The sequence below is a fragment of the Paramisgurnus dabryanus genome, chromosome 24, assembly GCF_030506205.2.
Source record: "Paramisgurnus dabryanus chromosome 24, PD_genome_1.1, whole genome shotgun sequence".
NCBI lineage: Eukaryota > Metazoa > Chordata > Actinopteri > Cypriniformes > Cobitidae > Paramisgurnus > Paramisgurnus dabryanus.
The window spans coordinates 16,184,874-16,199,207 of NC_133360.1; the positions used below are offsets into that span (position 1 = coordinate 16,184,874).

At 38.6% G+C, this 14,334-nt stretch overlaps 2 protein-coding genes across 3 annotated transcripts; one reads left to right on the forward strand and one right to left on the reverse strand.

Annotated features, from left to right (window-relative positions):
- Positions 1-793: 793 nt before the first annotated feature.
- hdgfl2 (HDGF like 2) lies at positions 794-8,259 on the reverse strand. Of its 2 annotated transcripts, XM_065247048.2 has the most exons (18): positions 8,201-8,259; positions 7,185-7,482; positions 6,533-6,609; positions 6,244-6,382; positions 5,961-6,149; positions 5,637-5,759; positions 5,069-5,137; positions 4,809-4,986; positions 4,555-4,639; positions 4,015-4,315; positions 3,804-3,934; positions 3,649-3,716; positions 3,480-3,550; positions 3,348-3,374; positions 3,037-3,138; positions 2,747-2,900; positions 2,509-2,629; positions 794-1,711 (listed from the first exon to the last, which is right to left on the reverse strand). In XM_065247048.2, the coding sequence occupies exons 2-18, from the start codon at positions 7,254-7,256 to the stop codon at positions 1,579-1,581; spliced, it is 2,040 nt and encodes a 679-aa protein (XP_065103120.1). In that variant the 5' UTR covers positions 7,257-7,482; positions 8,201-8,259; the 3' UTR covers positions 794-1,578. The 2 variants fall into 2 exon arrangements, with proteins under 2 accessions (XP_065103120.1, XP_073669666.1); XM_073813565.1 differs by lacking the exon at positions 3,348-3,374 and having other exon boundaries at positions 8,201-8,257.
- Positions 7,894-14,173, forward strand: ubxn6 (UBX domain protein 6). The gene is made up of 11 exons (XM_065247070.2): positions 7,894-8,085; positions 8,495-8,649; positions 9,818-9,882; positions 10,099-10,227; positions 10,313-10,410; positions 10,481-10,556; positions 10,650-10,734; positions 11,499-11,718; positions 11,814-11,944; positions 12,215-12,363; positions 12,554-14,173. Exons 1-11 carry the CDS (start codon positions 8,003-8,005, stop codon positions 12,677-12,679), a joined length of 1,317 nt encoding a protein of 438 aa, XP_065103142.1. The 5' UTR covers positions 7,894-8,002; the 3' UTR covers positions 12,680-14,173.
- The last annotated feature ends 161 nt before the right edge of the window (positions 14,174-14,334 follow it).

The following is a 14,334-nucleotide window of genomic DNA, read 5'->3' on the forward strand; positions in this document are numbered from 1 at the left end:
CAATAATCATTGCTAAATTTTTATTTTTACAAAATAGTTGTCCTGCGTAGTTTGTTAGACTTAAAAGTATACAAAAAAGCTGTGAAGTATACAATGATTATTTTATATAGTTTTGTTATAGTTCTCGTTTTGATGGTTTCTTATTTACTTTTTTTAGCATGAGTTTAACATAAATTGCGTCAACTAGACATATTAATAAAAATTGTTTTAATAAAGTTTTACATTTTTATGTTCGTTATTTTTACACTATAATTTTTGTTATTTGAATAGCATAAATCTGGCATTTTGCATTTGTTACACGTTATCGTTATTTTATTGTATATTTGGCTTTACTACAATTAGATACTAAAACAGATTCTAGGTATTTTGGGGGTTTAGCTGTGATTTATATTTTTATTTCCATTGCTTTGATTTTTGTATAATCTTATTTTTTAATAAAATAATCGTTAAAATCGAGGAATCTACAGTTGACGCGTCTTGAAGCGTTGCGTACGAAATGACGTGGACGCACAGTCGACCAATCACAAACATTGTTCAAGCGCGCAGCAGAACGGGTCGCTCCTAGTACGGTTTAATTTCATTTTACAAGGCTCATATTTGTTTTAAATATATAATTAAAATACAATTTCCCCAATTTACACACTATTTTGCCTTGCAGTTATACGTGGCATTAGAAAAAAATAAATATTTATCTTAACTAGCCTAGGATTGTAGTGCACAGTACAGTTTGCAACATCCAACTCAATGGTATGTTTTATTCAAATATGTGATTCTTGTTAAAAGACATTCCCAGTTGTAGCCGTCATGCAGATTTTTTTATTGAATCCTTCATGGATACTAAAAAAAAGCTTGGACCAAGTTACATAGCACTAGAAATATTTATAATTTGCATGAAAAGCATGTTTTATAACATTCAACAAAATAAAAGAATTATTGAGTCAACCTATATTATAATGCATGGGCATCAGGTTTTTATCCTAATCGGTAAGAAGATGTGAGGACCAGACAATGATCAACTACAATACATTTACAGAATTTAGTGAACGTCCATAGACAGGATTATTGAAATTTATACCAGACAAATCATAAGTACATAATGTGTGCACTGATGATGATTAAGCGTCATGTAGTATGGCTTAATCATAGCGGGTCTTGATCAATGCAAAACCAGGCTGCTTTTTATAAACTTTTTCTTTTTCATACAAAAACAAAATCTGAGTTTCACTCATAAAAGGCGACAACATAAGACAGTCTCCAAATACATCTATGTTTTGATGTTCTCCCATAGATGTCAACGTGTTTCTGAAATAAAACCTCCCTCAGTTGACCGAATGCGGTTAGTGCAGAATCACTTCCACATCCAACATTTACATTAAGGCGCCTTACGACCTCATGATTCAAAAGTGCTAATAATGTTCATATCACATTTTATGTACAACACGTAAACTCATGTAGCGTACAAAGTTGAGTGGACAAAACGCAACACAAATGAATGAAGGAAGGAAGCCAGAGCGTGTTTGTGAGTGTAAAAGAGGGATGCAGTTCAGAATCTGGGTGTCACTGACAGCAGTTCTCCATTCAGCTCTCAGATGACACCTGCTCTTCATGTTCTCTGCTGGAATCGTTTGTTGGTTCTGTGTCCGATGGTGGATTTTGTTCTGTCGGGTCAGTTGTGACTGTTGGCTCCTCTGCTGGGCCGTCTGGATTTTGCCTGAGAAAAAAATAAAATAGTTAGAGGGCATTTTAACGAAATATCATATAGGTCTCAGTTGTGCCCAGAATGTGTTTGTGAAGTTTTAGCTCAAAATACCCCACAGATAATTTATTATAGCTATTATATGTTCAAAAATGCACTGTTTTCGTGTCTGTACCTTTAAATGCAAATGAGCAACAACTCCACACTCCCTTAATAATAGAAACAATGAGTGCTTTCAGTTTAAAGTGAGCCAATAGTATCTCACTATTGAGATATGGTGGGCAGCATACAACTCGCTAAGGTAATACAGGAGTCAGTCAGTGGCTGTGGGGCTTTATCAGTGTGATGTCACATTATCAAGAGAAACAAAACAGTATGTTTAATGAGACTGCTTTGGTTTAACAGGCATTAAAAAAGGGAGTGGGTGGATTTTTTTTCATTGGAGTGTGGTTGTGTTCACACACTACCAACACACATTTATTTCCAAACACCTTGTAAAAGTAGATTTTGCATAATAGGTTACCTTTAAAGCTTTATTATTATGATTTTTATCCACTATCTAAAGCAAACTAGTGTTATCAAGTTGGTTACCCTAAGCCAGTGGTCTCAAACTTTATAGTTGGCATAATATCACCAACATTGTGGTAGATAAGAGAAAAGCAATGACACCGGTGTATCCCAATACTAATGGTAAACCTGATTTTGCCAAGTAGGACATCTTTTGTTCATCTTGGAGCAAAATTCCCATCAAAGACACAAAGCCACTTATCCACCACTTGCTCAAAGTGAATGAAAGGAAGTTGTTGTTAAACCTGATAGAGTTTGGAGATTTATTCTCATCTTGTTTCTCTTGGTCTGTGGGTTTTAGATTCCCTTCTGAGTCTGAGCCTTCCTTTATCTCACCCTCCGACTCACCGTTGACTGGTTTTGAATCTGCAGATTGAAAGATACAATGATGGGTGACTCGAAAGAGACTTTAGTACGTTATCCAAGCAGTGAGGACAAATTTGGTTGCTTGCTTTAACACGTAACCTGACAAAAGTAGTTCACCTGTGTTTTCTGTTTCTTTATCATTGTTTTCTTGGTTCTTCTCATCCGGTTTTGCTTTATTAGGTTCCATCTTGCCAGTAAACTGGAGTTTTAATTTATTGTAGACTGAACTGGCCTTTTCCATAACTGCACCGCTCGCCTTGTATCGACGGATCTACAAACACCAAAACACATGAGTGAGGCAATAATGAACACTGAAACCATACAGTACTTATATTAGTTTATGGTATAAAAATCATTTAAATTAATACGTTTCAAAACGAAGTAAATCATCTAAAGAACCTTCACACCTTTTTCAGTGTTGCAATAACATCTGCATTCTTCTGTAAGATGTGAGAGGTTACTTGTACTGAGCCGAGCTCATCCAAAGCCTGTAGACATTTCTCAATGTCCTGGAGGGTGAAGAGTAGCAGTATGAAAACAAAATGATACCAGGGTGCATTCATACACTGCCCTAAATATAATAGCTAGATAGAAAATTTGGGCATCCATAATATGGGTGTATGAATCTCTAAGTATCTTGGAGGAACTTGCAAATACCAAGTTCTCATTCACTTGCTTTGTATGTGTAAGCATGGAACGCCGTTGCTTGCATAAATACCTTTGCCTCTAAAAAGGCCAGACTTTTCTGAAAACATAATGTTTTGTGTGTTAAAGTGACTACAGATATGTTCAAACAACGCAGAATTTTTTCTAAACACAAATTCATGATGCTGATTATGTCACTACTCACCGGATTGTCCACCTTCAGTGCGTATTTGATGTCTGTGTGGAGCTTCTGTAGTTTCTCTTCAGGAGAAGGCTCTACATTTACACAGAATGAGAAAAATGAGTCTTTTAAATGACGGCTTATAAAAAAAAAAACATTTTAAATGCTAAGGCATGCAAATGCTTTATTAGACCTTTTTTCTTCTCGACTTTCTTCTCAGGTTGACGCACCGGCCTACGAGTTGGCTTCTCTGGCTTGGACCTTTTGAGAAAAAAGAAATCAGCATTAAGTTTGAAAGGCAAAGCAGCCTAGGTAGGCAGCTTGTGATGTTTTGAAACAGGCCATTACCTAGCTTTTTGTTTTTCCTCAGACCTCTGTGGCCTTTTCTCTTTAATCTGCCTTTCCTTTTTCTCTTTCACCTCCTTTTCTTTCTTTTGTCGCCCTTTCTGGCTGTCCTTACGTTTGCTGGATTTTTTTACCTAGTCAAAAGAAAAAAAATGCTTAACATTTTAACACTTCGAGATGTCACAGTAGTCATGTTAACGTTTTGATGACTTGCCTCTGAAGGAGGTGGCGAGTCGGAGTCAGACGGGGCAGGTATGGGGGGAGGTGGAGGTTTCTTGGATTTTTTAAGAGGGTGCTCGTCCACATCTTCGTCTGAACTGCTGCTGCCGCTACTGCTGCTACCTCTCCTGGCCTTGGACTCCTTTTCCTTCTTCTTGTTTTCCTCTTCTTCCTTCTCTCGCTCTCTGAGCCTGCGCAGCTCCTCTGCCTCCTCCTTCTTCCTCCGCTCCTCCAGTTCCCTCCGTCGCTCCTCGTCTCTTTTCTTCCACTCGCTGACACGGTCTGGCTCGCTGTCGCTGCAAACGCACAAAAAACAAGACGCCATCAAAATTTAACATGCCATTCAGACACAACACGTTCTCAAAAATGTTAACTATATTTACATTGACATCTTAAAAGCATGGTGTGTATGGCACAAAATGTGAAATTATCAAAAGTAGTCTAATATGAGAGCACTTAAGTGTCAGACAGTAAAAATGGAAATTAAAACTAAATTATAAGAACTGTATAGAAATGACAGATAAACCCAACGTACCTATCACTGTCTGATGAAGAGGAAGGAGCCCTCTCTGGAGCCGGCTTGGGTTTTCTTGCTCGAGGCTTTGGTGGAGGTTTCTCAGCTTAGAAAATGATGCAAAAAGTGTCCTTTAGTATTCTCATGTGACTGTCTAGGATTCCTGATATCCGAACCCTGACAACCGACTCAGATCAAGTTACTATCCATTGCTGTCACTAATTATAACATGTTAACAGAGTGTTGGGGTAACGTCACCAAGCGTGTATTCTCACCCTTCTTGCGACCTTGTGGTTTCTTGGGAGGAGGTTCCGAATCGGAATCGGATTTGGATTCGGACTGCGATTCGGATCCAGAGATAGCCGGTCGTGGCTTCTCATCTTCTGAATCGCTCCTGGCTGCCTTCCTGTCTGACTGAGAGCCGGACTCTGAATCAGAGCCTGATGATGCTTTCTGAAACAAAGATAAAAAGCATAGTAGAGTAAAGTACAGTATATGATAATAGATTGTGGGATGCTAATGGATTTCGTCTCACCTTTCGTCTGCCTCTGGCAGCTGGTTTTTTGCCCCCTCGACCACCTGATTCTTTCTGTGGTGAGAAGTCCTGTGAAAAACGCATTGATAATAATACAGAAATGGCAAAACTTTATTAAAATTGACATATCTAATACTGTCATATACCTCTTATTTCAATTTATTTCATTGCATTACGTGTACGCGAATGTACAGACAGACTTGCAAAGCAAAGTTTGAATCGTACATGTACGCAGACGTTTGACACAAACGCACTGTGGCAAAATACAATGCATCTACTGGGCTACATAATACATTCTACTATACGCACATGTGCGACCTACGTGTACAAAGTATGCACATGACAAAAATCCGGCGGTGCGCATACTATTTTGATGATAAATATAATCTGCATCAGGTGCCGTGTACGCAGACCCTTGCATATGCGTAAAAACGCAACTATACTTTTAGCTTTATGGGTGCTGCACAGCAAAACACATAGTAACTGCTTTATAACTGTTGCTGTATTGCATATTTTACCATGGTTGGAACTCTGTTTTCAGACTGGATTCAAGTATTGAGGGGAATACCTGGTCACTATTTTTGCCAGAGTCGGAATCAGAACTGGGTGAAGGTTCTGGTTCTGACGGAGATCTGCTCTCCTCTCCATCTCGGTCGCTGGACGAGGCCCGTGTCTTCTTTACCGGCGGCCTCTGCCAGTTTAGACAAAGATTCTTAGTCATGAACCCCCAAAACATTTTAAAAGCCACATCACTATATCCCAAAAATGAAACTGTGTTATAACATTGAAAACAGACATTTGCAGCACCTTAAAGTAGACAGGATGAAACTTTAGATACACAGTAAATATGAAATACAGGTGAATCAACAAAGAGTACTGTAAAATTGGATACCTTTGCGGGTTTGGAAACCTTTGCGGCGGGAGCTTTCCGTTTCACAGCAGGCTTCCTCTGATCTTCACTCCCGGAATCGGAATCCTCACTTCCTGTTTCAGCTTTCCTCGGTACCACTGCTTCCTCCTCTTCTTCTGCATCACTTGCTGCAGCAGGCTCGTTTTCCTCGCTGTCAGACGATGATGCAGCCTAAACGAAAAACAGTGAGAAATATGACAAATTAACGTTTTCTGTCATAAAACACTTTTTTATAATTTTTGAAGCAAATCAAAGCTTAACTGACTGCAGGTGTGCCGTAGGAGGCATGAGGATTATTCTTGATTTCCCACAAGCCTTCGTTGAATCCTTTCCTTTTGTTGGGTTTCCCATAACGATCAATGGACTTTTCATATGCAAAAAGGTCCTTGGGTGCAAGAAATGCTCTAAAACAAAAGGTTATGTAGATATTATCCATGTCTTTATAGAAATTAAGTCTTGTTATGTTGTAAAGGTGAACTGAATATAGTAGTATAATAAACTATCGGTCGACAACTACAAATCAATGTATCCCCATTAAGGTGTGAGATGCTTACGTTTCATGTGTCCCGAAAAAGAAAATAGGAATCTTGTTAGGTGGTGGCTTTACAGCCCCATCTGCAACATCCTCAATCTGGAGGGGACACAAACAAACACGTTATAAAAAGTAACAACATGCTTTTCAGAGTCTCTGTAAGGTAAATCTCTATCTATCTATATAAAGCACACATGTATGCATACAGGTACTGTACTTTGGAAAGACTACATTAAATGCACGTGCAGAAAAATATGCATCAATGCATCAGGTGTAAACAGGTCATCTATGCATAATGACAGAACCACAACACTATAGAATATTTCGCTTACAGGTAAGTAAAAAGTTCCCAATATGCATTTTCAGACGACTCCCAAATGCATATATTATAAAAATAAACATTAACAGCGATCACGCGACTTTAGCAACACCTACAATGGTGCAAGCAAGTTAGCCATGCAGCTAACCTCATACATTCGTTTCAATGGCAATAATATAAAACGAATACAATAATAAAGAAGTGTAGACCCTCCAGTTGCAGCTAAACTATATTTGTCAATAAATTATCTTGTGTAATCAGTCAGGCACTTAAGTAAAGCTGACCAAGGTGAGGTTGATGGGGGTGTGTGCTGGATGCAGCGAGAGCCGTGCGCGAGCTCTCCTGCTGCGCTTACCCGGGCCGGCCAGTGAGGATATCCCTTCATTTTAGCGAAGACAAGATCACCGGGGCGGAAATTGTGCGGCATCTTGTCGTCCCGCTATGTACCGCTCCTCGTTCTGTTCGTTTGCGTCCGTTTCACGGGCCGACAGCAAGACCTGCTTCAGATACAGTACGCAAAAGCGGGGTTTCTGCAGCGGTTTCCGCTCATTCTATTTCTGTCAGCGGAAGTCCCGCCCCCGTCCGATCGCTGATTGGATGAATGAGGTGTCATTGCTTCTGTCCACCAATTGGAATGTACAATGTGTACATCGCTAAAGAGTTCAATTTAAAAGCATTTATTTATTCCACATAGCAAAAAAAAAAAAAAACATTTTGGTTAAAAATGAATGAAATCAGTTCAACCCAAGTGAATCGTAACTTACGTAAAGTAACCTTCACTGTTATGTTTCAAACAGAGACGGCGATATGTTTTAAGAAATTACTTAAAACACCTATTTTTAATTCATCTTTTAAATTATAATTTTATAGTTGTTTTGCCATTGTTTTTATAATGTCATTATGAAGGCATGGAAATGTTATTATTATTAAAGGCAAAATATACCGCTTTTAACTTGGCTGATATGATTCCATTTCTTTTCCAAGTCTGACTGAGATTGCACTTCCCGTCCACGTGGTGCCGCCACAACGCAACCTTTACTGTACGATGGCTTTATGATCATATTTCCGTTTCAGAAACGGTCCTCTTCCTGTTGTAAATTGTAAACATTTCGCTTGGGTTGTAGTCTGACAGTTATTTCAAAGTCCCACTTTCTCAACATATTATCCAGTATCATGAAGAAGTTTCTGGATGAAATCAAAAAGGATATAAAATTCAAAACATCGGGTCCAGGGAAGAAACTCACAGACGACACAAGGTATTATCTTGTATCTGTTATAGCAACTAATGTAAACCCCACGCAACTTAAATTATAATAGTAGTGTATAATTACATATAATATAAAAAGAAAGCTGTAAAAATTGTATTCATACCTGTCGGATGTCTCGTTGTGTTTCTACTATAGATTTATATAATGTCTAACAAGATTAGATTGGAAAGATTTTTTTCGTTTTGTTTTGATCGGTAAACTATCTTTAGGATAGAATTTGAAATTTGACCTATATGTTTTATGCCAGTAATGACTCAGAGGTTAACAGGCTTAAAAAAGATTTGCTGTTAGTCACATGGGAGAGGTTTAAGCTTAACCCATGCAGCTTCAGTGATGTCATTGGTCGCAACAATATTTTGACCACAAATATGTGTGAGCAATCTCCTGATTTTTGCAGATCTAAACCTGAGGTCTCAAAGTCCACTGCCCATGGCCCAACCAGAAAAGCTCCTACTGAAGGTGCACAGATGGCAGGGGCCGCCGCCCTGGCCCGGATCGAGCAACAGCATCGCCCCAAAGTCCCAACATCACAGGATGCCATAAGAAACCAGGGTAAGCCATATGCAGATATGACTGGCTATAGTGTAAACAGCCACATGAATGTGGAAAAGAATATTTAAAGATCTGGGTTGGCACCAATGATCCACCTTAAAGGAAAACACCACAGTTTTTCAATATTTTACTATGTTCTTACCTCAACTTAAAAAACAAATCATTTTTCAATGCGTAGACTTAATCTTTGTACAGCGCATCGTAAATGTGTTAGCATTTAGCCTAGCCCCATTCATTCCTTAGGATCCAAACAGGGATGAATTTAGAAGCCACTAAACACTTCCATGTTTTCCCTATTTAAAGACTGTTACATGAGTAGTTACACAAGTAAGTATGGTGGCACAAAATAAATGTGGTGATTTCTTTTAACGGATAAAAAATCAGAACTATATTGTAGGGCTGTGCAAAAAATCGACTGCGATTATCATGCGCGTGTCATCAGTAAAGTCGGTTCCGTGATTAGAAGTAAATCGCCATCAGCTGCTTTCAGATGGAGCGGCATTTATTACACAGACCCGTAGTTCACCCTAGGCAAAATCGCATAGATATCGGAATCGATTTTCCTCGATTATGAACCCGATTTTGCCTAGCTTCTCGGTGAACTACGTGTCTGTGTAATAAATGCCGCTCCATCTGAAAGCAGCTGATGGCGATTTAATACTAATCACCGAACCGTTTTTACTGATGACACGCGCATGATAAGCGCAGTCGATTTTTTGCACAGCCCTACTATATTGTATGGCAGAAGAGCACTTAGTTTGCAGCACTTCGACCTCGTGTGCAGTAATACTGATGGAAGTTTGTGTGAGAGGGGGAGAAGTCAGGGGTGATGATGTTACTGTATAGTTATACAATACAATACAATATAGTTCTCATTTTTTTATCCGCTTAAAAATTGCCATGTTTTTTTGTGACGCCATACTTACTCATGTAACTACTCATGTTACAGTCTTTAAATAGAGAAAACATGGAAGTGTTTGGTGGCTTCTAAATTCATCCCTGTTGGGATCCTAAGAAATTAATGGGGCTAGGCTAAATGTTAACACTTTCACGACACGCTATACAAAGATAGGTATGTATTAATTAGTCTAAGTTGAGGTAAGAACATAGGAAAGTAATGAAAAACTGTGGTGTTTTCCTTTAAGTTAAGCATTTTGTTAAATTTCAGTGAAGCGGGAACTTGAAGCAGAGGCGGCCGCCACAGCAGTCAGTCAGAAGAACGTAGAATTGGAGGTAGGGCTTATATTTTTTGAAATTAAGGAGGGTTGTTGAGTCCATTTTAATTACATTTTTTGCTTTGGACTTCATATTGGTGTGGATACAGCATCCACCAAAATGCTATCTGGGCTTTCGGGGTCTTCCTGACTAAAAGCTCCATAAAATTGTTGTGTTGTATACGTTTTTTGACAAAGATTAAGCAAAAATTGTGATTGCATGTATCATTTCAAGGGCTCCAGTGTTCCCCACAAGGATCCATCTTGTTTCTCAGTGTCGGGAGTGTATTTTATTTGTCCCCTTACTGGAGAAACCTTAACAAAGTCTGAAAGAGAGCTGCACATTAAGGAGGCCATTCTGATGGTAAGATCATGATTCATTTCCCATCTGCATGATGTCCACCCGTGGTTCGACATGAAATGAAACTGCAGTGCTGCTTCATTCACAGAGGTTTTCTGAGGATGCGTTGGAGGCCTCCATTATGATGATTCACACTTTTAATAAAGACAAAGAAAAAGTCCAAACTGCCGTGGATATTATCAGCAAGTAAGGAGTGTATTGCTTACAAAACTCATATTTTAGTGATTGCACAAACTAAAATGTCATTTACGGGCAGGTATGTGGACAACATCTGTAAGAATCCAACAGAGGAGAAGTATCGGAAGATCAAACTCAGCAACAAAGTGTTTCAGGTATTGGAGTTTTTTTTTTTTTTACTGTTATGATAGTGAGATGTCACAGCTAGCGCTCATTAAAACAATTTGTGTGTTGCCTTACGCACAAAGGAGAAGGTCAGCAGAGTCGATGGAACTCGGGAGTACCTGCAGGCACTGGGGTTTGAAAGCACCATGCTGCCAGTCGAAGGCGAAGGTAACAAAGTTGAAATAATAATATTGATTTGTGCCTAGCAAACACAACTAGTATTTCCAAAAACTGTTAAAATGAATTATCAGTTAGCATATGGATAAGCTTTACTTATTGTTGTCTGTTCATACTAAACTGGGATTGTACAATTGAAGAGCTCAGATGCAAAAGCCGCTAAATGCCACCTCTGTCAAAAAGGATATGCCCAAATGCTCTCAGCACTTATTGTCATTTCATAAAACACTGTATGGCTGCTTAATCCCAGCCTTAAGCCATTCAGAAATACCTGTTTGTTGGCAGAATCAGATTTTTCAGCAAAGTCCTCTAAGTGCACTGAAGAGTCAGATGAACAATAGAGCACGTACATCAAGGTTCAAAAGGTTTTTTTTACCCGGTTAAAGAGCTTTACCACATATAAGAGGATACTGGCCGACTTTTTGAGCCTTTTACCTTTATTTAGAAAGGACAGTGACTAGAAATGTTTGCATGCACTTAGGGGGTTTTGCAGTGAAATACAGTCAAATTTGTTAAAAACTAATTAAATGACTACAGTGTGACATTTGTGAACATAAGGCATTTCAATTAATGACTAATAACCTTTTCAATAGCCATAAAATGAAATTACTGAACATAAACATAAGAGGCTGAAAAAATGTTCATTTACAAGAAAACGTCAGACGCACTCTTCAATTTCAGAACTAGTCAAATAACTTGCTTAAATGTTCACATCTGTTCCTGACACCCCTCACATTAACAAACATTTTTCTCAGATAATCCTGAGGAGTACCTAGTGTTGCCGCCACAGGAATCAGAGGCCCTGGATCAGATGAAGGTTAATCTGGAGTGTCTGCAGAAGGGGGAGCCAATCAGAGCAAAGCTGGACCGTCAGCCGCAAGTCTTCAGACCATCTCAGCACGCCATGCATTTCGAGCTGCCCCCTGACTTTTACAATCTGACACCAGAGGAACTGAAGAAAGAACAGCAACTAAAGTAAAGACACAAACACCTTTAGATCTCCAAAGATCATTTGAGCTATCCATTACAAGTTCGTTAGTCACAACAAAAGTTGCTTTCTTGTTATTCAGAAGCGAAGTCGTGGAGAGAAACGCAATGCTGAGAACGAAAGCCATGCGTGAAAAAGACGAGCAAAGAGAGAGAAGAAAGTACAACTACGCCCTTTTGAGAGTTCGGCTACCGGATGAAAATATACTCCAGGGTTAGCTGGTTGTCCGTTTGATGACATCACAATATTTACTGAGCAAGCACAGTAGCATGTTTTCAACACGATTTTGTCAATTAAATGAGTGAATTAGTAAAAGATAATTCAATTATTAAATATTGCAATATGTGATCCTGTTGTAAAAAGCCAACTAGTCATTTGTGTTATTTACTGTAAAATCATAAGAACAATCTGTGAAAATATAACCTTGATTTCTCAAAAAATTGACTGAGTAAGATTATATCAAAGATTGAAATCAATCTACAGGCACTTTCCTGGCGTGGGAGAAGGTGGCAGCATTGTACCAGTTTGTGCGTGATTCGCTGGAGAACGACTGGCAACCCTTTGAATTGTTGGCGCCTGGAGGACATAAACTAATGGATGATGAGTCTTCGGCACTAAATGAAAATAATCTGGTAGGTAATGCACAGAGGCTATCAAGCAGTTAAAAATGTAAACTCTTCCAAAAATTCTGTCATTCGCTCACCCCTATGTAAATTATCAAACCCTTACGCAACGTTATTTCAATAATAAATCATCGTTTGAATGAGAACCATTACATCAGTATACCCAAATCTCACTGACCCATAAATCTTTACCTTTCAGGCCCCAGCAGCTCTGCTGACCTTCTCGTGGGATGCCGCAGTGCAGGCAGATATCGCCGCTGCAGGAGGGAAGACTACTGATGTGCTTAAACCAGCATTATTGAAGAACATCAAAACCCTGAGCTGAACATTTGGTCCCGTTTCTCTCTGATCACCATTATCCCCGCACCTAGCAAGTTGCCGTCCCATCATTCATCCACTGCAGGAGTTAATAATTTGAATCCCGAAAACTGTTTCACAAGACAAGACTGATATGTTGGTTGTATCCACAGCATGAATTAGATGGAATCAAATGATTAAACTGTGGATTCAGTAGTGTTTGGGAGTGCTGGCCCATTAAGGATCATGTCTAAATCACATGTACAATGCATTGTTGCTCTATGACTGGTCATAATAGTGGAGTGGGATACTGTTGTAAGACTCAGTTTGGCCGGTTGCAAAAAGCACCTTAAGTGTAAATTTCCTTTAAACTTAAGGGTGTTGCAGAAAAAAATCCCTTAAAAATTTTCTGTTGCGTCTCCATGGCAACAATAGTATTTTTATAACCGCAAACCTGGGTCGCCGTTGTGAAACACTTAACGATTACCCTTACCTAAGAGAAGGGATTATACTGTATTCAACACCATTAAATTATTATCTTTGGTAAGGGGAATTTACTGGACACTTCACCCGTTTGCATTAAGCTTTGTATAGTTAAAACCTCAGTCATGTTTTTGAATGGTCGTTCATCATTTCCTCAGTTGACGCTGAGACAGGAAAAATACAGATTTCAGTGTTGCACTTCCTTCTTTCAATGATGTAAAATCATCATTTTGCATCATTGAAAGCAGGAAGTCTAATATCGTTGTTGAGGGGGTGAGACTACAAACACCTCTTTTCTCGGTCAAACAGGCACCAAATTCGAAATGTATGTTACATTTCGACTACAAATATGACACACTTTCAATAAAGATTAATGTCTCTACGGGTGAAATGCTCCTTTAAGGAAAAACTTAAGGTGCTTTATGCAACTGGGCCTGAGTCTATGGTGCACTGGTCAGGTTTTCTTGGGTAAAACTATTAAAATGTGTTGAATTACAAGCACCTTTTAGCTTTTTAGTTGAGAAAATATATTACGAAGTTTAATGTACCATAAAATCTTTATTCTGAAAGCAGAAATGATGTTTAAAAGGTATTTTGTTTAATAATGAGCACTACCCATGTTGAAGTTTGTGTTGTATTATTTTGCTTGTTCGCTTAAGAAAAATTAAGGCTTACATCAGGGGTGCTGGAAGTTTCACAGGATTGTAACACAAAATTTGTTTCATTTATATTTATTTATTCATTCAGAGTATCGGTTTAGACCTTACTTTATCCGGACCTGTGACCTAACGGTTACGGCCGTGCACACAGCACACCCAATCTAAAATACCTTCCTGCACCCCTAGCTCACATGAATGTTATATTGCAATTTGAATTAAACAAAAACTCTAGTCTTTAACAACAATCTACCTCCTAACACACATTCACATTTCCTCCTTTCTGTTTTGCAAGAATATGCCACAATTTAAATTGGCTTGTATAACTCTGTTGGTGCACAATATAACATTGACTAGCTTCTTTATTAAACGGTTGAAAAATGTTTGATTTTAAAAGTGCTGTATTAATTTACATTTATCTTTCAACTTTTAGTGTGTAGCTTGGATGTAAAAATAAAACGCATTGTCTGAAATGATGAACTACATATGAAACCAGAAATGACAACAAAAAGCACTCTTGTTACAATCAAAAGTTGTTTCATCA